Source organism: Dreissena polymorpha, chromosome 11 (assembly GCF_020536995.1).
Source record: "Dreissena polymorpha isolate Duluth1 chromosome 11, UMN_Dpol_1.0, whole genome shotgun sequence".
NCBI classification, from domain to species: domain Eukaryota; kingdom Metazoa; phylum Mollusca; class Bivalvia; order Myida; family Dreissenidae; genus Dreissena; species Dreissena polymorpha.
Genome location: NC_068365.1, coordinates 26,034,149 through 26,061,598, shown reverse-complemented (window position 1 = coordinate 26,061,598; position 27,450 = coordinate 26,034,149). Strand labels below are relative to the sequence as shown.

General features: G+C 34.3%; 1 protein-coding gene across 3 annotated transcripts in view; it reads left to right on the top strand.

Annotated features, from left to right (window-relative positions):
* Positions 1–27,450, top strand: part of LOC127850704 (uncharacterized) — a 97,563-nt gene that overhangs the window by 24,770 nt on the left and 45,343 nt on the right. For all 3 annotated transcript variants that reach the window (XM_052383969.1, XM_052383968.1, XM_052383970.1), the window contains exons 7-14: positions 963–1,010; positions 6,234–6,302; positions 6,650–6,706; positions 10,545–10,580; positions 12,948–13,004; positions 14,653–14,706; positions 15,428–15,481; positions 21,043–21,118. In XM_052383969.1, the coding sequence (XP_052239929.1) occupies positions 963–1,010; positions 6,234–6,302; positions 6,650–6,706; positions 10,545–10,580; positions 12,948–13,004; positions 14,653–14,706; positions 15,428–15,481; positions 21,043–21,118 (451 nt within the window). The remainder of the gene's footprint in view (positions 1–962; positions 1,011–6,233; positions 6,303–6,649; positions 6,707–10,544; positions 10,581–12,947; positions 13,005–14,652; positions 14,707–15,427; positions 15,482–21,042; positions 21,119–27,450) is intronic.

Sequence of the window (27,450 nt, the reverse complement as noted above, 5' to 3'; positions counted from 1 at the left end):
CATTCATAAATGTTCGTAGACGTCTATTTAAAACTAATTTTATAACAATGTTCAGACATTGTGTGCAGCATAATCATTTATTTAAGCCCCATTACTATTCAAAATCAACGAACATTTCGTACAATATTTTGTAAAATAAAGTTAAACAATTAAAAATATGTGTTCCTTATGGTAATTGCCAAAATTTTAACGCTAGATGTGGTCTGGTAAAATAGATGTTTGTAGATACAAAATGCTCGTTTTTATAATTGTTTTGCATATGTAATTACATTTTAATTTCCCACAACGATATTTATTCATACGACATGTGAACACTAACATGATACCATTAGTGTTCGTGTGTCGTATGAATAGATATATTCGCAAGAAATTAAAATGGAATTAATTGTGTCAAATAAATAAAAACGAGCATTTGTATCAACAAAAATCTATGTAATCATAGCACATCTAGCGTTGCAAATTGTGGCTATTGCTAAAAGAAACACTGATTGTTTGCGTGTTAATTTTATTGAACGAAATACTTAACGAAATTTTCGTCGATTTTGAGCGTTATAGATGCAAAAAACAAACATGATTCAACTTTTAACATCATCCTCACATACTAAATAATTGTCAACTTGGACTGAACGTGTAGGTGTTTGTATTCGATTTTTGTGTTTCAGCTCTCCAGAGTTTAAGTTTTACGATTGTCTTATGACCGTCGTCCACATTTTGCTCCACAACCTTTTCGAACTATTTGTATATGTATATATTTATATATTTTTTATGCATGTTTCCCAATTATCAGTTGTGTTGATTAACGATTTGAAGAGGCTACAGTTACAATCAACTAATCTATATTTCACCCTGATGAGTAATATATAAACAACTGTATAAATATCGAATATGCTTTTAGTTTTTTGCTGTATACATATAACCTTCGTGATTTGAATAAAATTATAATTATGTCATTTGCCGTTTAGGAGATGAAACGAAAAAGACAAGAATGGATGTATGAATTGTTCGAAATGGTAAGAATTTGAATCATTATTGTATACGAGAAACGCAATAACATCGATCATTTATCACTACACTGTTAAACGTTCATGGGGAGTTTTTAAGGTCGCAATTATCACTAGTACGTTTTCGATCGTTTTTCGTGCATCATCAAAATTTACCATGTGAAAACACTTAAAGCCGCATTTATTGCCAAATCATTGTGAAGTCTGGTTGTATTTTCGGCATAGGGCTCAATTAGGTCGAACATTTTTGACGACCGCTGATTCTAATATAGTTGTATGTAACAATTAACCAGCGTCTAGTGTATTTGATAATGAAATGAAGGTTCTGAAAACATGTATGACGTTGTATGCACAAACATATATCTGCAGGAGCACGAGGAAAATGTCCAAAATTAATTCATCCAAAACAATGTTCAAACCCACAAATAAACGACTTAAAGACTTAAAATCGGTGGGAAATTTAGAAATGGAAAACGGCAAACTTTGCGTAGAATTTCAAGTAAGAGATTAGACAAATGGAATATAAGATTTTGCAAGAGAAAGACGAGATAAGCATGTGTACTTCTGCATTGTTCTTTGCCAAAATTGATTGAAATATTCGACCAAATCACATGGCGGTTTCGAAGTCAAAACGACATAAGTACTAGACAAAAAAGCTATCGCTTTTCTCGTAAAAATACAATCTTGAGATTCTCCTAGCTTTTAGGTCATATGAAACCCACATGAACCTTTTTTGGTTGATACTTTTCTGAAACAATTACGAAAACGCATAATGATAAAACTAAAGACAAACACGTCTAGATTGTTACGGGACGAAATAATATGTTTTACACTAGAAAACACAATCTGTTATTATTGAGAGAAGAAAATGGACACTTGGGTAGGCAAGAAGTACTGAAAAGCATACAAGCAGTCGAAAAATACATATTTAAGAAGTTTTAAGAAGATCACATGAACAACAGATTTACAAAATTGAAAGCAAACACTATTAAACCAAAGATTACTCTGCTATGTCAGAAACAATTTCATGGATGAAGAGTAAGGAACGCAAAAACAAAACACAGCACAATGTGCATAGTAGATATAAAAACAATTACAAAAGTGAACATATTGTGGCTACGGTTATTCAGTAAAGTGAATTGTCTGGCATCGGGAAAATTTCGAAAAGGTGTGTTTGTAGAGGTGAAAAGTACATCAAGAACACATGCAATAAGATCAACAATGTTTAGATAGAAAGTGAAAGTTAAGAATCCGTATAGTAGGATTTTGTGAAGTTTGTAATAGTTCCGGATAAATTTAAGTGTCTATAAGGATTGCAAACGGTACAAAAGCTAAATCTTGTAACCATCAATTGCCTGATAAATTTTAAAGAGGATATAGGGGATCTTGAACAAGTAACAAATGTCGCAGACGATGCAATGATGTATGTCGTTCTACCAGTGTGAAACTTTAAATTTATATCACAGCTGGTGTGCATTAGGAGCTGGACTTTTTGCATTGGACATTCTTCGAACATGTAGCACAACCATCGAAATGGGTGAATCATATGCTAATGGTAAGAAAGCGCAATTGTAAACTGATAATTTGCCAAATGCCCAAACTTGGTTACATTTTGCATGAACTGAAAGACGCAAAGATGTAAGCTAAATTAGATGTTAAAGAAGCTTTTAACCACATCAAGCTTGATGAAGTGTCTAGTAAATTTTAAACAATTATTGAACATTTAAATTTAAGGTGGATTAAGCGTCTCAAGTTAAATATTTACGCGAAACGGGTAAAAGCTCAGAAGGATTTACATGGTACATTCATATTTGCGGATGATTTAATTGATTTGGTAAATATAAATGACGATGCATAACGGGACAACGCAAAGCAGTTGAGTGACATGAACACAATATGCAGTGAACACAACTTTGTTATACCCCTATTGCCATTGGTAAAAGGGGCTATATAGGAGTCACTTTGTCGGTATGTCGATCTGATCCAAAATTTTCTCTGATCTTCACCAAATTTTGATCACAAGTTGAATCTAGATGATGTCTAGGTCAAGTTTGAATATGGTATGGTACATGCCGGGTCAAAATCTAGGTCACGGGGTCACTTAGTGCGTTTAAAACGAAAGTTTGTTCAGACCATAACTATGTCATTTATCGTTAGATTTTAAAATGACTTGGAACATGTGTTCACCATCATGGGACGGTGTGTCATGCGAAAGAAGTACGTCGATATCTCAAGGTCAAGGTCACACTTGGAGTTCAAAGGTCAAATGCTTGTCCGGGCAATAACTTTGTCATTTATTGTGATACTTTAAAATCATTTGGCATATTTGTTCACCATCATGGGACGGTGTGTCGCGCGAAAGAATTACGTCGATCTCTCCAAGGTCAAGGTCACACTTTGAGTTCAAAGGTAAAAAATGACCATAAATGAGCTTGTCCGGGCCATAACTATGTCATAGATTGTGAGATTTTAAAATCATTTGGCACATTTGTTCACCATCATTGGACGGTATGTCATCGGAAAGAATTACTTTGATATCTGCAACGTTAAGATCACACTTTGAGTTTAAAGGTCAAAAATGGCCATAAATGAGCTTGTCCGGGCCATAACTATGTCGTTCATTTTGAGATTTAAAAATTATTTGGCACATGTATTCACCATCATTGGACGGTGTGTCGCGCGAAATAGTTACGTCGATATCTCCAAGGTCAAGGTCACACATTAAGTTCAAAGGTCAAACATAGCTATAAATGAGCTTGTCCGGGCCATAACTATGTCGTTCATTGTGAGACTTTCAAATCATTTGGCACATTTGTTCACCATCATTGGATGGTGTGTCGTGCGAAAAAATTACGTCGATATCTCCAAGGTCAATGTCACACTTTGAGTTAAAAGGTCATAAATGGCCATAAATGAGCTTGTCCGGAGCCATAACTATGTCATCGATTGTGAGATTTTAAAATCATTTGGTACATTTGTTCTACATAATTGGACGGTGTGTCATGCGAAAGAATTACGTCGATATCTGAAATGTCAAGGTCACACTGTGAGTTCAAAGGTAAAAAATGGTCATAAACGATCTTGTCCGGACCATAACTATGTCATTTATTGTGAGATTTTAAAATTACTCGGTACATTTGTTCAAAATCAGCATGCAAAATATTCTGTGTCAACGCGGCATGTGGGGGTATACCTCACATCTGTGACAAAGCTCTAGTTATTAATGACCTATTGAAAGACATCGATAACGAGATGAACTTCTAAGGAAACAAGCATTTTTTCAGACGAATAGATGGACTGCTATAAATCGGATAAATCACTACCATCACTTTCTGATACTCTTAAACCGATCCTATCACTCATTTGCAAAGGTGTGAGCTTTAAATTTATAGATCAATTTGAAAGCACATTTATAACTGTAAACGAACGTTTCAGTAGCACCTTTACTTCCAAAATGAACTCGTTGTGCTAACGGATTGATGTAAGCATGTTCTTGATTTTGTGCTTATGCAGTCTATGGAAGAAGAAACTGCAAGCGTGCATTTTGAAGTGGGGAAATTGAACAATTCACTTTTGGCCGAAAGGTGATGCCATAATATGACCACAAGAGCTTTCTTTCAAAGCCGCGCATCAAGCTCCGAATCGTAACGACATTTTGATAACTTGTGTTAAAGGAAGTGTTTTAATAATTGTTGACATTTTGAGCAGAGATATCTGAAGTTGAAGAATTTCAAGATTATCTGATCGTGCAGCTGAAGTGCGTGGAGCTACTGAAAATTGTGCAGAATTGCAGAACTTGGTCAATTCGCACACTTAGGATGTGACAGTATGATACGCCGAGCGTAACACGATATTCTGGACAGGAACTAAAATGAACATTTATCAGCTGGCAAGGACGGTCGGAACGTGTGCAGAGGGAAAGACTGAAGAATTCACAAAACCAATGAAACAACACTCCGATGGAAACGGACGAATTGAAACAAATCTGTTAAAAAAGAGATTAAGACATGTGTTATTGACTTTTTTCACAAATTACATTGAATCAGATAAGGTGACAACGACTACATCAAGGCAAGTGATTGAATGCTAACAGTGCAATAAAGTCGTTTCGGAATACCCCGAAAAAATGGGGCGTTGTTTTTATCTAAACCAGAACACGACGTGTTGATTGATCAAAAGGTATCGTGTAAACACTCTAGAGGCCGTATATCCTTAAGTAATATAATTACTCAAAATCAACGAATATTTCGTATAATATTTCGAAAGAATAAAGTAAAAACATAAACAAAATCAATGTTTCTTATAGCAATAGCCAAAATTTCAACGCTAGATGTTGTCTAGTAACATAGATTTTACAAGATACAAAATGCTCTTTTTGGTTTGTTGCGGAACAATATATTAAACACATGTTCGTGTACGAAGTTAGTGTTCGTATGTCTTATGAATAGATATCGTTGCGGAATATTAAAATGGAATGAATTGCTCCTCACAAAAATTTAAACGGATATTTTATATCTCTTTAACGAAACTTTGACATTTGTCCAGTTATATTTCAGTCAAGTTAATAACTGAAACAGGAAGAGAAAAAACAGTTTCCAACGTAAATTAAAGAAAACTTTTGCTTTCGCTTTAGACGACATGTTTATAAATAAAACTTGGGCAGAACATTAATTTTATTTTAATGAAGTCTTGGCCGATATCGTAACTGGGTAATTTTGGATCGAAAAACAGGTAAACAGTCAAACTATAGAATAAACGCGTGAATACTGTAGAGTCAACATATATCACCCAGTCTTCATCAAAGTTGGTCAGGACATTTGTCTTATTTGTCTTAATTAATCGAAAGAGTTCGATACTGTGGCACTTGATAAAAAAACAAGAGGCCACATTAATTTCTTAATCTTCATGAAACATGATTTGAATAATTTCCCCATTTATATTTTGGTCCAGTTGAAAACTCAGTTACGTGGGCAGTACCTTGACTAAAAATGAATAATGGTATAAAATGCCGTTATTCACTGTCATTACACATTGTACGCCTTACGAATATACTTATTTTGTATGAAATGCTAAGTTTACAAGACATTTTATAAAAAGCGGTTCCTTTACATCCACATTTAACAATAAATATTGATAAACAACTTAATACTTTTTAAATATCCAAACCGTTATTGTATTTGATAGAACATAATGTTAATATAAGATATTGAATTGATACGTGTATTTGTTTAGAACTCCCTGGGATATATGCTCTTCAATTCCGCGAGACTTGGAGACTTTGCAGAGCTTGCTGACAAAAAGGCCAGTACAAGATAATGCAAATATGTGAAACTTAATTTGTGTCTTTCATTTCTGATATTACTTCTATTATGTAGAATTGTTAAAAAAACGGGATGCCTAAAACATCCATTGGCACAACAAACACTGCTGAATATAATGTGTCATTTCTGATATTATTTCTATTATGTAGAATTGTTAAAAAAACGGGATGCCTAAAACATCCATTGGCACAACAAACACTGCTGAATATAATGTGTCATTTCTGATATTATTTCTATTATGTAGAATTGTTAAAAAAAAACGGGATGCCTAAAACATCCATTGGCACAACAAACACTGCTGAATATAATGTGATACCGGTATTTCAGAATTTGGCAGATAAATGGGACGAAGTGAGAGTCGCGTTGGAAGAGCTATTTCTCAAGGTACGGATAGGATTCGTATTTCTTATTTGTAAAAAGATTAAAGCAGACATACACTTGGTTTATGTATTTTACCCGAGAATGGTCTAGGATTTTATCAAAGCATGGAAGGAAACACGAGACATGGGTTGGGATCCAAATTTATTTAAAATGTCATGAAATAACAAATACATTGTATATACATAATGATATATGGTAAACAATGGAAATGCAAGCTTTATATCAATGCCGTATTGGGCGGACAAAATCGCCTTAAAGGAATGCCTACCGCGGCCCTTTGAAGACAGAGACGTGACCAGAAGATTTGGTGATAACGTGAGTTTGAGCACATCACTGAAAAACACAAATATATATTGAACTGGTTTACTGAACAACTCTCTAGTATAACTATGCATTCATTCCGCCAACGTACATAAAAAATAATTGTTAAATATGTTAATCTATATACCCCCTTCAGAGAAGACCGAAGCAGCAAAGGTGAAGGAGTTTTTATTTTAGTGAAAGACACAATTTTGGCAACTGAACAGAAACAGCTAAAAACTAACTGTGAAATACTCTGGATTAAAATTCATTTAACCTCGTGTAAACCTTTATATATTGCAGCATTCTATCGACCAAAAGAAGCTGACGTGCAAAGTTCGGAAGAATTTAGGAAATCTCTAGAGCTAACCGCCAACCTGAAAGGAAATTTTTGGATACTCGGAGATTTTAATTACCCCAAGCTCTCCTGGGATACGGAACACAGACCCACAATAAACCTGGATGTAATAATGTAAAACTTTATGATGACTTTATTGACTTGCTTGCAGATTTCAACCTTACTCAAATGGTGACTGAAAACACAAGAGGAAACAACATCTTGGACCTTTTCCTGACCTCTAATCATACTCTTGTTAACTCTGTGAAAACTCTTCCAGGTATTTCGGACCATGATATTGTATCTTTCACTTTAAATCTAAAAGTAAAAATAGCAAAACAGAAACCCAGGGTTGTACCGCTGTATAGAAAGGCAGACTGGGATTCTTTTAAAACATACATGCAAGGAGTGAGTGACAGGGTTCTTGAAAAAGGTGAAAGTACCTCGGTAGAAGAACTTTGGTCAATTTTTTCAGATGAGATATCAACTGGTTTTAAACAATTTATTCCCTCAAAAACTATAGGTACATGAAGATCACTACCATGGATTACACAACCGATAAAACGACTAATGAGAAAAAGAGATAACCTTTATTTCAGACTTAAAAACAATGGAACACATAAGACCAGGAAAATGTTTCTCAATATTAAAAACCTTATCAAACGTAATACTTAAACTGCTAATAATAAATATATCGAGTCCCTTTTAGGCATTGAAGACCCTGACGCCCAAGAAGACAGATCCAACTTTAATTCGAAGAAACTGTATACTCTCTTAAAAAACTCCAAACAAGACGCTCAAGGTATATCTACTCTTTTTGACAATGTTTCAGGAAAATCAACATCTGTGAATCAAGAAATGGCCAATGTTTTGAACCAACAGTTCCAATCCGTTTTCACACCTATGTCCCCCCCTTACCCTATCTCAATCATGTTTCTCTTTTTTCAGAAATCTTAATGGAATTTTATCTTCATCTTCAAATTTCCAACAATGCCAAAGATCACAGTCAGTGTCAATGGGGTGCAGAAGTTGCTATCCAATCTTAAACCAGACAATGCAGCAGGTCCAGATAACATCAAACCTCTTGTTCTTAAAGAATTAAGTAAACAAATTTCTCCCATAATAACACTTCTTTTTCAGAAATCATTGGACTCCGGAATTCTACCAAAAGTATGGACATCTGCAAATGTAATACCACTGTACAAGAAAGGAAACAAAGAAGACCCAGCAAATTACAGACCTGTCTCTCTTACCTGTATTTTATGTAAATCCTTAGAACATATAGTTTCCTCAAATCTTTCAGCTTACTTTAATAAATATAACATACTTTATGACTTACAGCATGGCTTCAGAGAAAAGCGTTCCTGCGAAACGCAACTTCTACAACTCATTGATGACCTGGCACAAAATATGTCATCTGGACAACAAACTGATCTAATATTGCTTGATTTCAGTCAAGCGTTCGACAAAGTGAACCATCTTAAACTGCTTTTCAAATTACAGGAACATGGTGCGGATAAAGATACTCTCTCATGGATCAAATCATTCCTTATAGGTCGTACTCAACGTGTTGCTCTAGATGGAGAATTATCATCCGAGGTACCCGTGACATCTGGGGTACCACAAGGGTCTGTGCTTGGTCCGTTACTTTTTCTTCTTTATATAAATGACTTACCTAAATCTATTACTTCTCAAGTTCGCTTATTTGCAGATGACACTGCCGTTTATCTAACAATCAACAATATGCATGACTGCCATACTCTACAAGAAGATCTAGATAAACTTATGTAATGGGAACATCTTTGGGACATGGAGTTCAACCCAAGTAAATTCCAAGTTTTAAACATAACCAGAAATAAATCAAAATTCTCTTTTAATTACAGACTCCATGGACAAATACTAGAAACTGTTGAAAATGCAAAATACTTAGGTGTGGACATCTCAAAAGACCTTTCCCTGAACACCCATATAAATAGAATTACAAATAACGCTAATAAATCTCTTGGTTTTCTACGCAGGAACATACAGACAAGAAATCCCAACATTCGTCAGCTGGCATACAAGACAATAGTTAGACCACAGGTTGAATATGCTTCTTCCGTATGGAGTCTTCACACTTTACAAAATATACAAAATATTGAAAAAGTACAGCGTCGAGCAGTCCGCTGGGTCAAGCATAATTATTCTCCATATGACAGTGTCACCTCAATGCAACAGGAACTTGGTTGGCAGACCCTACAAGACAGACGAAATGACACTAAATAAATAATCTTTTTCCAAATTGTTCAAGGTTTAGTAGCCGTGCCGCTGCCGTCATATATCGAGCGACCCACCAGAACGAAAATCAAATATGCAGGAAACGCGGTATAACATGTGTTCTTATTTAATCTCCACCGAGTTTGAAAAACACATGTGCCTAGAAATTAAATATGTTTCATAAAGTAGTTTTAATACTCTGAACTCCACATTTTCAGAATACTTTAGTTCTTTCAGGTCTCAGATCAGCGCTTTCGGACCTTAGCAAATCATACCCAACAAAATTTACATAGTAAATTCAAATAAAGAGATTACGAAAATAAATCCTCAATATGCCATTTTTACGGGTTTTGTTTTGCGCACTGCATCAAACCTGAAAGAGTCATTAAAAGACGCACACCAGGTGCCGTTTGGCAAATAAAACATCCCTTCTTTAACCACAATGTCATAAATTGTAATTTGACATGTGATCAGTTTGTGTTTATTGAATATCGATACAACGCGTTGTAAACAGCTTACCATACGTTGCGTTGCATGCATGCTTACTTATGTTTTGTTTTACTCACTTGAATTTAAATTTGAATTGTTGAAAATAAGATGTTACTGAAATGTTTAAAGTTTGATAATACTCCCTAGACGAACCTCAACATTTATCGTCTAGATTGTGAAAATAACCTTTTTTTGTGAGCAGCATGGACCATTGCAACTCTAGATCATAAACATAGCACATGTTAAAACAGTTTTTCAGTTTTACTGGATAGAGTTATTGTTTAAAAAGTATTCCATCAGCATCAATAGTTTTCTTTTTGTAGGGGACAAAATATCATCAAATTGTAATAATACAAGTGTAGTAGACTTTGACGTCTATTTTAATTTTTATTACTAACTTGGCGATTTTCTGTTAAATAATATAATCTATAAATTAATCAAATTAAACTGTTCTTTCAGAGAGACGATGATGTATGGCTCAGCTTTAAACGAAAGGTCAGTGTATAATGTATTTATTTCTCCACTGAGCAGAGTGTTCTCAAGGTTTAGCCTTTTTTGCCCAGTCATTGTCCTGCGTCTGTCTTCCGTAATTCGCCATCTGGCAGCAAGGGGAAAATCAAATCTATTAAGACAATTGTATACAAAGTGTGTGTGAAATAAAATCTACTGGCTGGATTGCAAAGCAAACATGTCGCAGTACTGCTAGATCACATAGATTGATAACAAGCGCATTTTTAAGTTGTCCAGTCGGAATAATTTTAGCCCGGCGATGTGCGGTTTTCGTCCTCAACTTTTAGCTTGATACCACTATAGAGACCAAAGTTGTGGCTCACTTTTGATATTTAAAGACTGTTTATTCTGTAGTTTCTAGTTCTATATTTGGTCAACTGGGTATAAAATATTAGGTCACCGAGTGAAATAAATGAAAAAATATTCTTCTCTATAAACCAGTTTTTGTTTCAATTGTGATTATAGTTGATCAACATATTATCTTTACAATATTGAGAACTACTTCTAATTTTGGACATGTGACATGGGTAAATCCTAGAAAAGTGTCTTACCACATGAATAATTAAGTTTTGATGAACTATTGATCTTGACAATATCAAGTACATGTAATCATTGGGTCAAAAAAGACAAAATCTGGGTCAAATCTTTTTCAAAATTCTTTAAAAATATCCATATCATCGACCTAACCAAATATAAATGACATCCAAAACAATTGGATTTGGGACGAATGTCATTCATCTTGTTTCGGCCACAATCATCGTGTCTGCGGAGCAGACGATTAAGCTGATAAGAGGGTGATTTTATGGTCTAGTACAGCAAAGTGAGGTCAGAAGAATGAACTTACGTATTTTTACAACAGGATTACTTCGAAGCCATGACCTTAATTTGTTGCGCCCAACGACGAAGCTGAAAAGCTTTTCTATATACCATAACTTCAGATTGTTTATTGTTGGCACTCAATACGGCTCTGGAGCAAAAACAATCTGCAAGGTCGTCGTTTAACATTAACACAAAGCTCATGCCAGCAACGTCTTTTGATTTGTTTCCGACTTTTTAACAAAGAGATGATGAGAAAAGATGTTATTACTGAGGATGTTCAGACCTATTGTGTGCCGATGTTACGAAAAAATATGGTAAGGCCGCCATCAGTCTTGACTCATGCCAAGTTTTTTCTCCTTATTATTTATTTAACGACAGCAACGATTAAACAACACATTACTTCAGTTAACAAATTTAATGACACGATTCCATTTTATTTACATCACACACATGTAATATAATGTATACAATATTCAATAACAGATATGATTAACATATATTATGCAAATAAAAGTGGGCTATAATGACCGCAGCGTTAAACAGAAACAGCCGGTTTTAACCCCGAGTCCCGAACGATTGGCGATTCATTTGTGAATCCAAGCTACTTGAACATTATGCCTACCGGTGATGGATGAGCACACGTTAAATTACAAACGTGAAGTAAGGATCGTATAGCAGCAACATCGCCTGTTTAAATAACAATTTTCTTGCTAAACAACCGACCGAAATGGGAAAAAAACATTTACTTTACTGGACTAGACCTAGCTCAACGAATCACTTGACCACTGCGAATCGTTCCATCAGCTATCACACTCTGTACATGACTCTTTAATACCGATTGTCGCTCAACCAGTGGTTATTCATTTACACACGATTTTTTATACCTATAACCGCTTAACCAGCGATAACACTTTTCACATACTTTCTAATACCAATAATCGCTTAACCAGCGATAAAACATTTCATATACTATAACTTGTTGGCGATCGGAACGCCGGCACAGGCAGTTTGCAAAAGGAGGAATGACGTAATATCACGTTTTACGGAAATTGCGTAATTCTATTGTTCTAACGATCTCGTCCGAGGCAATCTTTACATAAAGTTATATAACGAAACACAAAAAATAGTCCGTGATCGTATCTATAGAAACCAGTTATTTGTTTCCGCGAAAACAATGATAATTTACCGGACCAGACACCAGCATGTGACTTGTTGATATGTTGTTGCCCTGTCTCCATTAAGTGACTATATTAATAACTAGCCAAAAGCTAATTTGCTGATATTGTTCAACAGCGAGATCATTACTTGGTTCAAACGTCGATAGTTTTCGGGAATATAGTGCTAATTCACCCCATCCAGTATAACTGCTGTTAAAAAACTTCGTTGTATAACTGTTTTAGATAGTCGAGATTGTATTTTGGTGTACATTTGAACATTTTAGTGCAACTTCTGTTAAGTCTCGGTGCACAAAGAAATGGCTTCAATTACCACACTTTTTACAATGAAATAAAATTGATAATACTTCTCTTTCAGAGATACATGGAGGCACTCGATGAATGTAAAGTGGAATTGACAGATCTGATTCGGAAGGTCAGTACATGCTGTATGTGTATCCTGAAGGCGCAGAAAGCTTTTTGTTCTGTTATCCGGATAGGTCGGTGCTCATTTGTAAATCGTTATCCGCCAAGAAAGAGAAAGCTATTATGTTAAGAAATGTTTTTCAACTGGCTGTATTAAAACAATTGTGGTGTAAATCTGCTTAGTCACTTATTTAAATGCTTAGCGTATTTCATATGTATTGTGTAGCACTTGTGCCATTCATTTGAAAGTGCCTTGGTGTTCTATACCGTATACAATATGGCTTGTCGAGTGTTGACAAACATTTGAGTCTAGTCATAATTTTAAACGAAAGAAAGTCAATATATGCTGTCTGAGTTTGTGTCGGCGTGTCAACCTAAGCATCTGCGTTTGTTTTCTATAGAATAAAGAATTTGAAAAATGCGTAATATCGTTTCATTGATATTATTGTTTCAATACTCAACAATATAAAGTCTGGAATAATATTTCATGTATCAATTGTCGTGGATTACGTTGGCAATGTTGATCACGTTTACGTTTGCGTGCGCATGGAATACTTTCTTAAAATATATAGTCCGCGGAAGAATGAAATAATTTCCAGATAGTTAAATTTCGTATTTTATTTTTAAATTGTGTTGAATCAAATTCTTACATATGAAAGTCGATAAATTATTGTATTAATTCACAGTTAATTAGCTGTACGTAACAGCTTACCGTCGTATGCCTAAATTCTGAAAGTAGTTCCTTTCCGATGCGCATAATCAAAAAGATAAGTAGTGCGAGAAATGTGGACACAGTGCTCTTAGCTTTTGTTCTTATAATGACTATGTTATAATCTATTGTGAAATAATAAAAATACGAGAATCTCACCAGTCTTTAAATGTGTTTCATCAAATAGACAAGTGTAGTTTTTTTAAGTAACGGGTTATGGCACGTAGTTTCGCGTGACAGTAAACGCCTCTATACTTATTTTCCTCTCATTGTGGCAAGATTTTTTTTCAATAACGCAAGAATTTATCTTTTTTAAAGCAAACAAACAACGCTATCTGACGGGTGGGTGATAATACCTCCACCGTAGATTTACTGGGAAATCACAAGTGTCACACATAACAGAATTAAAAATAAGAATACTGTATAACTTAATTACTTGCTGTGGATAATTATACCCTCATTACTGGTAATTGGGGCTATATAGGAGTCACTTTGTCGGTCAGTCTGTCGGTCTGTCTGTCTGTCGGTCGGTCTGTCTGTCCCGAACATTTCATCCGATCTTCACCAAACTTGGTCAGAAGTTGTATCTAGATGATGTCTAGGTCAAGTTTTAATATGGGCCATGCCGGTTCAAAAACTAGGTCACGGGGTCACTTTGTGCGTTTTTAACCGAAATTTTGTCCGGACCATAACTAAGTCATTTATCTTTAGATTTTAAAATGACTTGGTACATATGTTCACCATCATTGGACTGTGTGTCGCGCGAAAGAATTACGTCGATATCTCCAAGGTGAAGGTCACACTTTGAGTTCAAAGGTCAAATGCTTGTCCGGGCCATAACTTTGTTGTTTATTAGATGATAGTAAAAACCAACACCAAAACAACCATTCGTTTTGTTAATGTTATCTAAAGAATTCGATTTGTATAACAGTCTGTATTTTTTCTGTAGATTGAGAAGTCTAAACGGCTCTTACTTAATGCAATGGAACAGATGAAAGTTGATGTAAGTATTTTTTAAGACTTTTATATTTTGAACATGTTACTTCAAAATATTTCAGCATTGACAACTTATTTTCTTAGCAAGCAGTCTAAGTTTGTAATTAGAAACTAAAAATTTGTTCAAATAAAAAAATGCCACTCACATCCATTCCTTCGAATAAAAAAATATTGTTTTTCTTTCATAACCTCGTCGATAACAATTTGCTCTTTAACTGTTTACTCAAGTTAAATTATGAACAAATACTATTGAACTGAACATAATTATGAACATGTTTCTCACACGTTAAACACGCACTATTGTATTTATTCATCACGATATAACTTTTTAATTTAACTTGCACGCATTATAGATTTAAGTTCTAACCTTCAATTCGCTCGATTCATTTTCGATATGACTGTATTTATTTATTCTTGAGTGTGTGTGTGTGTATTTCAGAGTTTATTTACAGGTCCTACTGGCCTCTTCACGAGGTTATAGTAGCCCGACCTGCCCCTGTGACCTTTCAGGGGAGAAAGATTAATTTAGAGGCAAAGTAGGTCAAATTTACCCCGGCTTCCCGGGTATTCGCCAAAGAAATAATTTAGATCCAAATAGACCAGTGCACGGTGGCCAATGAGACCTTAATGTGCACTGGTAGTTAGACAATCTCAAAAGACATATTTATTCTTGATTTAAATGGCTACGTATTGTACTCAAGCTGTTTTTGTTTTTTATGTTTTATTAGACGTCGGAAATACAACGATCACTATTGACGTCATTGAGAAGGATAAAAGCTCACGTAAGTTTAATTGATAAATTATGCATACTAAGAACCTGTATACATTATTTAAAAAATGTGGAATATTCGTTCATAGTTATTATGCATACGAATGACCTGCTTTTTCTATAATATCATCCTATAAAAAAGACCAGACTTCTCAGTCACGATTAAACGGTCTGCATAAAGGATACATATGAAATAGTTTAAGTGGCGTCATATGTTACGTGTTAATGTGAAAGTCATTACGCGATAGCTATTATGTGAGAATGTGATACCTTATTGCACACCTGACAGTATTATTTTCGCACGTGATATATTGTACCTCGCCGCGCGATAGCTATTAGTTGCGGGAGCAATAGCTGAACAGTGAGAAAACCTATAAGATTAATGCAGACATATAATGACGCACGTACTAGATAGATCGTGCGCCGCAAGTTATGCCAATTGCGTCAGAACGTAATTACTATCGCTTGCACAAGTAACGATAACGCTTACTGGAATGGCTCATATTTCTCATTTAAGGCCACCTTACGATGTTCTTCAATGAAAAAAAAAAAAGGAAATATATGGTTCATTGAACACCTTCACACGGACTTTATTATTGTCACCATTATATTTGAGTAATAATACGTCACTCTTTGTCAGTCAGTCAAGCGTATCGTGCGGAGTATAGCGCCATTAGTATTGAAGGGAATCGAATTAATGAAACAATTTATACTGATAGAGGACAATGAGGTGAAACGAAAAGAACGATGACAATTCTGTTTTATTTTCTTGAGCGGAACATCACTAGTATTAAAAATTTCTGAAGGCACATTAAAAAGTCTTTTTTCTTTTGTTTCCACGACTATGTAACTAGTTCCCACGACGTAATAAGTCTTGAGAACGAGATAAAGTACTCGTGGGGAACACTTCGGAAGTCGTGTGAGCGGCTAGTACGACATAGATAATCAATTAAACGACTAAACTTGTCGAAATAACGACATAGCTAACTCAATCGAACGACTAAGGTTTTCATAGTAACGACATAGCTAACTCAATCGAACGACTAAGCTTTTCGTAGAAACGACATAGCTAACTCAATCGAACGACTAAGCTTTTCGTAGTAACGACATAGCTAACTCAGTCGAACGACTAAGCTTGTCGAAATAACGACATAGCTAACTCAATCGAACGACTAAGATTTTCGTAGTAACGACATAGCTTACTCAATTGAACGACTAAGCTTGTCGTAGTAGCGACATAGTTAACTTAATTGAACGACTAAGCTTGTCGTAGTAACGACATAGCTAACTCAATTCAACAAATAAGATTTTCGAAGTAACGACATATCTAACTCAATTGCTTGACTGAGCGTGTCGAAGAAGCGACATAGCTAACGCAATTCAACGACTAAGCTTGTCGAAGTAACGACATAGCTTACTCAATTGAATGACTAAGCTTGTCGTAGTAACGACATAGCTAACGCACTCAAACGACTAAGCTTGTCGTAATAACGACATAGCTAACTCAATCGAACGACTAAGCTTTTCGTAGTAACAACAGAGCTAACTCAATCGAACGACTTTGCTTGTCGTAATAATGACAGAGCTAACTCAATCGAACAACTAAGGTTGTCGTAGTAACGACATAGCTAACGCAATTGAACGACTAAGATTGTCGTAGTAACGACATAGCTAACTCAATTGAACGACAAAGCTTGTCGTAGTAGCAACATAGCTAACTTAATTGAACGACTAAGCTTGTCGTAGTAGCGACATAGCTAACTCAATTGAACGACTAAGATTGTCGTAGTAACGACATAGCTAACTCAATTGAACAACTAGGCTTGTCGTATTAGCGACATAGCTAACGCAATTGAACGACTTAGCTTGTCGTTGTAACGCCATAGCTAACTCAATTGAACGACTAAGCTTGTCGTAGTAACGACATATCTTACTCAATCAAACGACAAAGCGTGTCGTTATTACGACATAGCTAACTGAATTGAACGACTTAGCTTGTCGTAGTTACAACATCACTAACGCGTAAGAACGAGATTACTTTCTTTCAGTAACGATATAAACAATTTATAAGAATATACTTATTGTGAAAAGTCTCATACGAACGAGATATCTTATTCGAAGTAACGACAGTATTAACCACGCCGAAGGCACGCAAGTTGACAGGCATTAAAAAAACCCAATCTGGCCTAGATACATCAAAGGAAATTATGGTTAATTTCCGTGTAACAGCTACTTTCAAACATGAATGAAAATTGTTCATATACGAGATTAACTTTGCACATATATATATATATATATATATATATATATATATATATATATATATATATATATATATATATATATATATATATATATATATATATATATATATATATATATATATATATATTCACACATATGGCCAGTTACGGGGTCTCTGATTTAGAAATAGGTTATGGGGTTCCCACTTTAAATACATGTATCTCCATACCCTTTTTTATCCGATATAAACACGAATTAAGGTATATAGGGGTACCTACTATTATTATTGTATATAAATACGTCATTTATTTAACGTCTTATACAAGGAAATATATAGCGAACTTATTTGCGAGGTATATACAATTTCAATTTCAGACCTGATTGTGGTTTTCGATTTAAGACCTTATTGTGAGATTTGATTGCATTACCTCCCCTACACCCCCCTCATAGTAATTAAAGGAGCCTAGATTGCGGGGTTGTATATAGACCCCGTTTTTTATATTGACCTCGTAAGTACAGTCTGAAAACTACAGAGACCGCGTAACTGGCACTATGTATTGGTATATATATATATATATATATATATATATATTTATATACATATATATATAATACATACCTTACTATATATAGTAACAAATTTTTACAGTTGTTCATGCCATTATCACCATTGCGGGGTCATTATTTATATTCGGCCCTCAGAATGTGTGCGCGTTACGTTCAACTGGAAAAAATGGCGTCCACATCCAGTCTTAGCCATAAAAAAGTAAAACATCTAGGTAATTGTTGTACTCACCGAAGTTGTGTAATAACCATGTTTATTTTCGTAAAGTTTAATTTGCTTTCATGACGAGTTAAAATTTTGGACACATTTCTTGATCGCCATCCACCTTTTCCATTTTAAAGCACTGGATAATTATATTGTAAGCAGGCAATTCTTTGTGGATAGACATTCTTTGATCGACTGACAAAGGAACGACTTATTCATCAAAGAAATTACCCTTTTAATTCAACATCGATTTCCTTCGAACAGTTAAAGAACAATTCACTTACACTTTTCTTAAATTTAATCAATCAATTATTAATCAAAACATCGCGTTATTCGACATTTTAACGAAATCGAAAATGCAGTCTCACCAGTTTCATTCCAGTTTTATATCCCAACAATGTTATTCACATTCATAATATTATAATAATCCATCGTTAACACACACACTAATCGTTCAATGCTTAAAAAATATTTTACTGTTAAATATAAACACTTTAAGTCCGATTTGTTGTTGTCCTTAAATCCAAAGCGACTAGCTAATTTCGTCATTTAAATTACGTCACATGAGATACGTCATAAATTGCATAATCAATTCAATGAAAATATACGTACGGAAAGCTGGTTCCTCATAAATTTTAGTGAACGACCAAAATAGTATGATTTTATGACTCAAAACCCGTGGCCATCTATAATTTAGTATAAAAGTAAGATATATATTATAGACGTTAATACACGGCTGAGCCGGGCCGGGCAGTGATAATGGGCGCCAGGTCCTTTGTCAGTCGATCAAAGAATGTCTATCCACAAAGAATTGCCTGCTTACATCCAGTGCTTTAAAATGGAAAAGGTGGATGGCGATCAAGAACTGTGTCCAAAATTTTAACTCGTCATGGAAGCAAATTAATCTTTACGAAAATAAACATGGTTATTACACAACTTCGGTGAGTAGATGTTTTACTTTTTTTATGGCTTAGACTGGATGTGGACGCCATTTTTTTCCAGTTGAACGTAACGCGCACACATTCTGAGGGCCGAATATAAATAATCGGCCCTAGGGCCGAATATTTATAATGACCCCGCAATGGTGATAATGGCATGAACAACTGTACAAATTTGTTACTATATATAGTAAGGTATGTATTATATATAATATATATATATTTATTTAAGCCATATATATGCGTAACAATTTGAAAAGTATTTTTATTGCAGTTGAAGTTTTGAAGTTAACAATTAAGTCGGGGGGGGGGGGGGGGGTAACTTCCCACATTTTAGGGTAAGGGTGTCCCGCTGAGACTTCCGAAATGTGACCCATTTTTATACCGGAACTCTGATAAAGTAGACCCATTTTGATACAAGATTTTTGAAAAAGCATACCCATTTGTATATGATACCATTGAGAACGTGGACCCATTTCAATACAAGAAGTTTGATAAACTGGACCCATTTAAATACTAGAATTTGATAAAGTGGACACATTTCATACTAGAATTTTAATTTTTTTCATATCAATACAGTATACTTATTATACCCCCACAAACGAAGTTTAGGGGGTATATAGGAGTGAGCTTGTCTGTCTGTCGGTTGGTCGGTCGGTCTGTCGGTCTGTCGGTCCGTATTTAGTGTCCGCTCTCTAATTCAAGTTGTTTTCATCAATCTTCACCAAACTTGGTCAGAAGTTGTGTCTAGATGATGTATAGGCCAAGTTCGAACATGGGTCATGCCGGGTCAAAAACTAGGTCACGGGTTCACTTAGTGCGTTTTAAACATTGAGCATGGTGTCCACTCTCTAATTCAAATAGTTTTCATCCCAGCTTCACCAAACTTGGTCAGAAGTTGTATCTAGATGATGTCTAGGTCAAGTTCGAACATGGGTCATTGCAGGTCAAAAACTAGGTCATGGGGTCACTTAGTGCGTTTTAAACATTGAGCATTGTGTCCGCTCTCTAATGCAAGTAGTTTTCATCCGATCTTCACCACATTTGGTCAGAAGTTGTATCTAGATAATTTGTCGGTCAAGTTTGAACATGGGCCATGCCGGGTCAAAAACTAGGTCAGGGGGTCACTTAGTGTGTTTTAATTTTTAAACATTGAGCATGGTCTCCGCTGTTTTTTGTGAAGACAACACGCAAAATATTCTGTGTCAATGCGGCATGTGGGGGTATCCGTCACGTCTGTGACAAAGCTCTTGTTGAATTTGCTATTATATCTTTCCCGCTACTGAAATTCGATTTTTGATACCCATTCCATTTATATATACATGAATGACATTTATCATACACATTTTGATACTGATACTTTCAAATCTATATTTATTTATATACAAGCAAATTTCTGATTTCAATACCCATATCTATACTTAGATGCTCAAAAACATACCCATATCTATAATTTTAGTCGAAAATCACACCCCATAAAATCGGCACACCACTATATACCAGTATATAGGAAGTTACCCCCCCCCCCCCCCCCCGGGAATTAAGTTCTTGTATACACTTTCAAAATATCATTAGATTTTCTATATACCGTCACCATCTTTATTTATGATTTCGTAAATCAAGATGCCAGACAGAAATCCACACAGAAATGAAGATCTAAGCGAACACTGGTGGGCTAAATTCCGCGAAATGATCGACGGTATGTGTTTGCCATTGAATCGCATACATGTGCATACAAAGTGAAACTCCAGCTTAAGCAACAGTAAAGAACTATTGTACAATTTATTAAGTTTGCAAAGTGATTATTTTCATTCATACAAAAAATCATCTTTATCAAATCCCGAAACAAAAATATGAATAAGACTAGGGTTTATGGATTCAACATTTAATTGATATTGTTTGCTAATCTTTAGGGACATGGTGCGGTGCGGATGTTAGACACTATAAATAATAAAGGAGTAATCCGCTTGGCTAATAGTGGTTTCTGTAAGGTATCAACACTATTTCAGAAGTAGATTTGTTTACATCATGTTAATATCATCAACAATTTTCACAACTTAATGCTATTTTCTTATTGATATGATTTGTGTAATACTTTACATAAATAAGGTCATTTACGTTTTATAGTACATGCACTATTGCTCATTTAAATATAGCTCTGAATAGTAGTATTATTTAAAGGGGCATTTTCACAGATTTCTGCATGTAATGAAGTTTGTCATTAAATGCGTTATATCGATAAATGTAAACATTGGCTGTTAAAAGTAAAAAAAAAACAAGAATAAAACTAAAGAAATAAATAAAATAACCCTCAACTGGACTCGAACCATTTACCCCTGGAGTAAAAGTCTATCGCGTCGACCACTCGGCCATCCGTGCTCATACCATGAGTGATGTATTTATAAAAAATATATAAGCTATCCTCGTAGTATCACTCAATTTTACGACAATAACAGAACTCTCCAAATTATTCATTCGTTTCTCGTTGCAACGCTTTATAATTTTCAGGTTTTTTAAATCGTCAAAAGATGCATATAATGGATATTTTAGAGCATGGTAATTGTTCAGTATTACTGTTTCCTCACAAATATCATAACTAAAACGAAAATTTGCGAATCTGAAACAATATTTTTAATTTTGTCAATTTACCAAAGCGCGAGAAGGCCCCTTTAATCGCTATAAAATGTGTCTGAATGCGAAACATTTCAAAGCACAGCCCAATTAAAACTAATGGCTCCTAACTATTCATTTTTATACTAAATACTGGGTTTAAAGAAACGTCAACAATCTGTTTGAAAGTTTCTCAAAGCAGATACATTTATGTAAACGACTAACATGAGATTGTGTGTTTGCCTTATAATTATTTATATGCAAGTTAAGCAAGCTAGAAGCTTTTTAGAAATAAGACATGAGAGACGATCCTTTACTTATCTTATATTGAGTTTTTTTAAATATTCAAATAAACTCGTGGTAATAAGATTTATATCCTTCGAATGGGAGTTTCACTTTGTACTTTAGATGTTACAACCCATGACTTTTATAGAAGGAAGATGTGTACATGACTGTTAAAGTAACAAAGGTATAAATAAATATAAATGTTCCTAACTATTTTTAAAGACAGACTTTTTCTAAATACTAAGAAACATGCCAATCACAAGCATTACCGATCTTAAGTTAATACACTTTGCGCCATTAAACTAGTGCATAGTAGGTCTACTAACTTTAATTATAATTTTTTTCCTGTTTGTGATTGCATTCGTGCACGATAACGATGATGACGGAAAAGGATTCTTAGTGAACGTTATTTGTTTAATCATGATTTCACGGCAACATATTTTACCTTAAAACTATATGTATATATGTCATGGGGCAGCAGAATTCAGTGTAAACTAGAAAAAATCACACGTTTGTGTTTTGAAATTGTTTGAAACAAACATATTAGAAGAATTTTTGTGTGAAACTCACATCAATACTTTTATATTAAATATTAAGTGTTTATAAACATTCTTTTGAATTTGCTATTTCCAAAGATTAATGGAAATGAAAATAATTTTCTTAATATCTAAAAACGTTCATGCTCTCTTCGCGGAAATAAATTGGTGTATCCTATAGAAAACACAAATAAAATTATAATAAAACATACGATCAGATGCATATAAATTGATTTGCGTCTGCTCGACCATGATTGTTAACACCATATAATTATTTATTTTTCATCTTCTTGTAATTTACCGTGTTCACCATTATACTTTTTATTATTATGATTATCATTATTATCATTACTATTATTATTATGATTATTATTATTATGATGATGATTATTATTATTATTATTATTAGCATTATCATTATTATTATACTAGTATAAGTATAAATATAATTAGTATTGGTATTATTTTAAGGTCAACTTAAAATTGTTTAAAACATGGTGAACGATTTATTGCATTTGCATGTGTTTATTTCACTTATACAGCATTCATTTAATAGTATGGCACTTGTTTAATGATATGTGATAAAATATTAAAGAAATTATTCACAATAATCTTTTTACCAGCCTGACTAGGGAATACTTTTCACATGTATATTGACTAGAAAGAATATTTAATGCATGTCTTTTCACTGCTAATCATAGTAAATCATCAAAACGAACAGAGAAAAGGCAATTACTTTAAATAAATGCTAACAATCAATATTTTTTAATTACGCTACCTTATCTCTTTATTATCACGGATTTGCCTTTCGGTCTCCCTCATGCGCATTAATCCAAGGTGACTATCAGACAATGTCTCGCCGGTATATATTCAAACGACGAGCCTGTGGAGCTTGTCCTCGTGGTATAAAAATAATTTTAAAATTCCGTGTGCATGAACTCAAATTTAGTTGCTCGACTTTAAACACTCTTCAAAAGTAAAGTTTCCTTTGACAGTTTTACATTCTAAAGATCTGAGTATATGTTAACATATTATTTACGCAAACACATCTGCGTTTCCATTTTGTGACCAGAAACGTTTGTGACCGTCGCTGTTACCTTTGTTTAAGTGTTACATAATTGTATATAGGGTTGTGTATGCATCGTTTCTGCTCTGGTCAAGACGACTGAAACCAAGGTGGGCATAGTCGTCATGCCTATTAGTATGGCCAGTAACAGCCACAACAAATAACGTTTGAAATATACGGCAAATATTCATTGAAATCAAATAATTCGCTGTTTGAAATCTGGTTGTATGACTGGCAGACCTGTTAGAATAAATATATCAATACCAGTTGTGTCATATTACATACCTTTGAGATCTCTGTGCAATATACAATCATCATATAACACATTATATAATAGTTTTGAATTACAATATTGTAATTACTTTTGTATAGAAAATTAAACTAATCCGACACAATCCTTTCTTTTCAGTATTTTCCGTCTTGAAATGTAGTTCTAGCTATTTACCTATATGTGCACTGCAATTGATGTCTTTGCATGTATGAAAATATATGTTCTTCAATCAGACACAACATAAAATGTGTCATTATTAACGAGTATCTTTCTCTAAATCAGTTTTAACTTTTGACATAATTCTGTGTTAAGACAAAATCTTATACAGACGATTATGCAGGAGGTTCTCTTAATGTGATATTTCACGTTATAGTAGCGAAAATATTATATCTTTAGGACGATGTAGGTTTAACGTGGGTATACCGTATATGGTTGCATTAATTGTTTTGTCACGGTAAAGTTAAAGGAAGATATTATTTCGCAGACAACACATTTCTTCAAGTTTGTGGATTCAAATGGTTTCTACCCGTCGACCTCGCATTCCTTCGTTAACTTATCGGTGTAAGCAAATAGTGAAAATCAAATCTTCTGCAAAGCTCTTATTAGCAACCCGCAATGACAAGCACCCGATAGTAATTAGACATCAATAATTATGTTACACAATACCTATTCATTTGCTGGGAAACTTGGACAGGTACATTCTTCTGCTCGTTTCTAAATGACTACTCGTCGTTCAGTATTCTTCAGCATGTATGTCTTATCTGTGATAATAATATTTTCCTAATCCAATAATACCAATATATACACATATCTTAGTATCTACACTATATTTCCTATGCTACATTTACAACTACCTAATTATACTTACTACTATGTGAGTTTTACAAAAACTTAGTGTCCAATGAACACGAACTACCTTACTCAGTTATGACAACAATTATTTATCTCCCCCACACACATAAACGCACAAGTTTTAAAGTATTACCTCATAATTAAAATCATTTAATCTCATGCTCAAAGATCAAAGTCAAACGTTGATAATTATAGAAACAAGTTAAAATATTAGCACTTTTATTGCGCAATAAATGTTCCCTTTATTTCACAATCAATCTAATCAGTAAACTGCTTTATATTTCGCTCTCAAAAATTCCTAGTTCATTTGTGGGACATAAGAACACTACAACAAATGAGTGGATTGAAAAGGGCTGGCGCAGAAACGCCAACCGGCATTTATTAATTGTTATATAATAAAGCAATAATGGAAATAAACCATCAAAAATGGGCAAAATTGTCCCATAAAGTTGGACGAACAACAAAGTCCATCAACAAAGTTTGACATAATATCATCATGGCAAGCATATTATGCATGCAAGTAATAAATGTACAATGAAATAACAACACAGTAAAATGACTGTAAAAAATAATCTGAAAATCATAACGACGCAGGAGGAAGGGGTGGGATGGTGGTTAAAAATGCGATTTGATAACAATGAAAACTGCTTTGTTCTGAAATTCTGGAAGTTATGGAACTTCCGGTTTAAATTAGAAGGTTACAAAGCAGTAAGTTTATATGTAATCAAAGGTTGCAACCCAGCCACAGTGTAAACAGCGAGTGAGAACGCTTTAAATATAAATCAATTTATAACTCTTATAAATGCGTCTTATGCGTCTTATAAATTAGGATTTTTTGTAAAAGCTTCAATAACCTTGTGAACTACGTTATTATCAAAACTTATGAAGCATTACTTACATAATCATTTTTGTTTCAATATATCAAATTAATATAGTAATCTTTCAATCTTGCATGTGGATGCCTTGCTCTGGTTGATCTTTTGGGTGATGGCGCAGTAGATTATCTAGTCGCTCTTATTGTATTTGTATACACGCTGAACTTCTCTCTGCCCTATCCGAATCTTCTACTTTTCTTCCCGCATCATCTTGTCTGTTCGCGTTTTCAGTCATTCGCCGTTTGTATTTACCTTCCTTTCGCGACGTCACTCGAGGAAACCCGATTGTATGCCGATAACGTAAATAGATCAGATTTATTATTTGACAATATACTTTATCAACAGTATTTGTGGAATTGGGGTACGCACAAAAGGGTTTGTACTGGTCTATATTTTAACAATTAAGTTTTCGACGAATTATATATGTATATTTATTTATATAAGACATTACAACATTATTTTCGCTATTTGAAATACTGTTTCGTGATGCCGTTACACTGGAACACATTTTTCACCGAAGTAAACACTGCCGTGCAACTTCAATATCGATGAAACAGTATGTAATACTGGGTTGATTCGTGTTGTTTTGTTCGGTTGCTCTGTATAGACATTTTAATTGAATTGCATCGGGACCAAAACAACAACTCCTGTCTTATGTTTTCAATATTTTTAAGAGTGAACATATTGTTGCATTTAATAAAAATAAAATGTATTGTTTAACGTGGTTGTTGAGTAAGAAAGTGTAAATGGTGTTATTAATTTAACGTATGTATTGTGCCTTTGTTTTGAGAATATTTTTGACAGCCAAAAGCTTTTTTTTACAGATGGATGACCATTCTTTGCTGCCCAGATTTCCACAGCAACACCATTAAATGATGCTAAAACGGATTAAAAACAGGATAATGACAGTGTGCTTTCTACCGAGAAGAGGCAAAATGTAATTTGATATGATTATTATTATTATAGATACATCAAACACTTCTCACTTGTCAACAAAATTTAAAGCTTACCCGATACCACGAAAACAGTTAATGTAAAACTATTAGTCATGTGTACCCTATTTCCATTTTTTTCTATTTACCCTGTTATTTATCCGTTTTTAAAATGTGCCTGCAATACATACATCACACTCGGGTAGTACAATAAACACAAAGGGCTATAAAACCATTTAGTACCATATGGACCAATACAGTGCACAATTAGCTATCTGATAGATGCCTTTTGACAACAGATACTGATTGCTGATCAGCAGTGAAGATAAGCAGATCAGCTGGGTGGTAACGGATTAACCTGTTAATTTAGTTATAGTGAACTCTTGAAATCAAATTTATTATGTTTCAAAATACTTTTATATATTTATACTTTAAATTATACACATGATATATTTTCAGTCAAACACTATCTGCTGTCCACCAAAATGTCACGCCACCGGATACGGATTGATAGAAGGCCATTTAAATCCCGGTCGTCATACTTTTCCAGAGAATGACCCACGTGAAGCAGTTTGGTTGGTGAAGATAACATTGAAGGGACCGT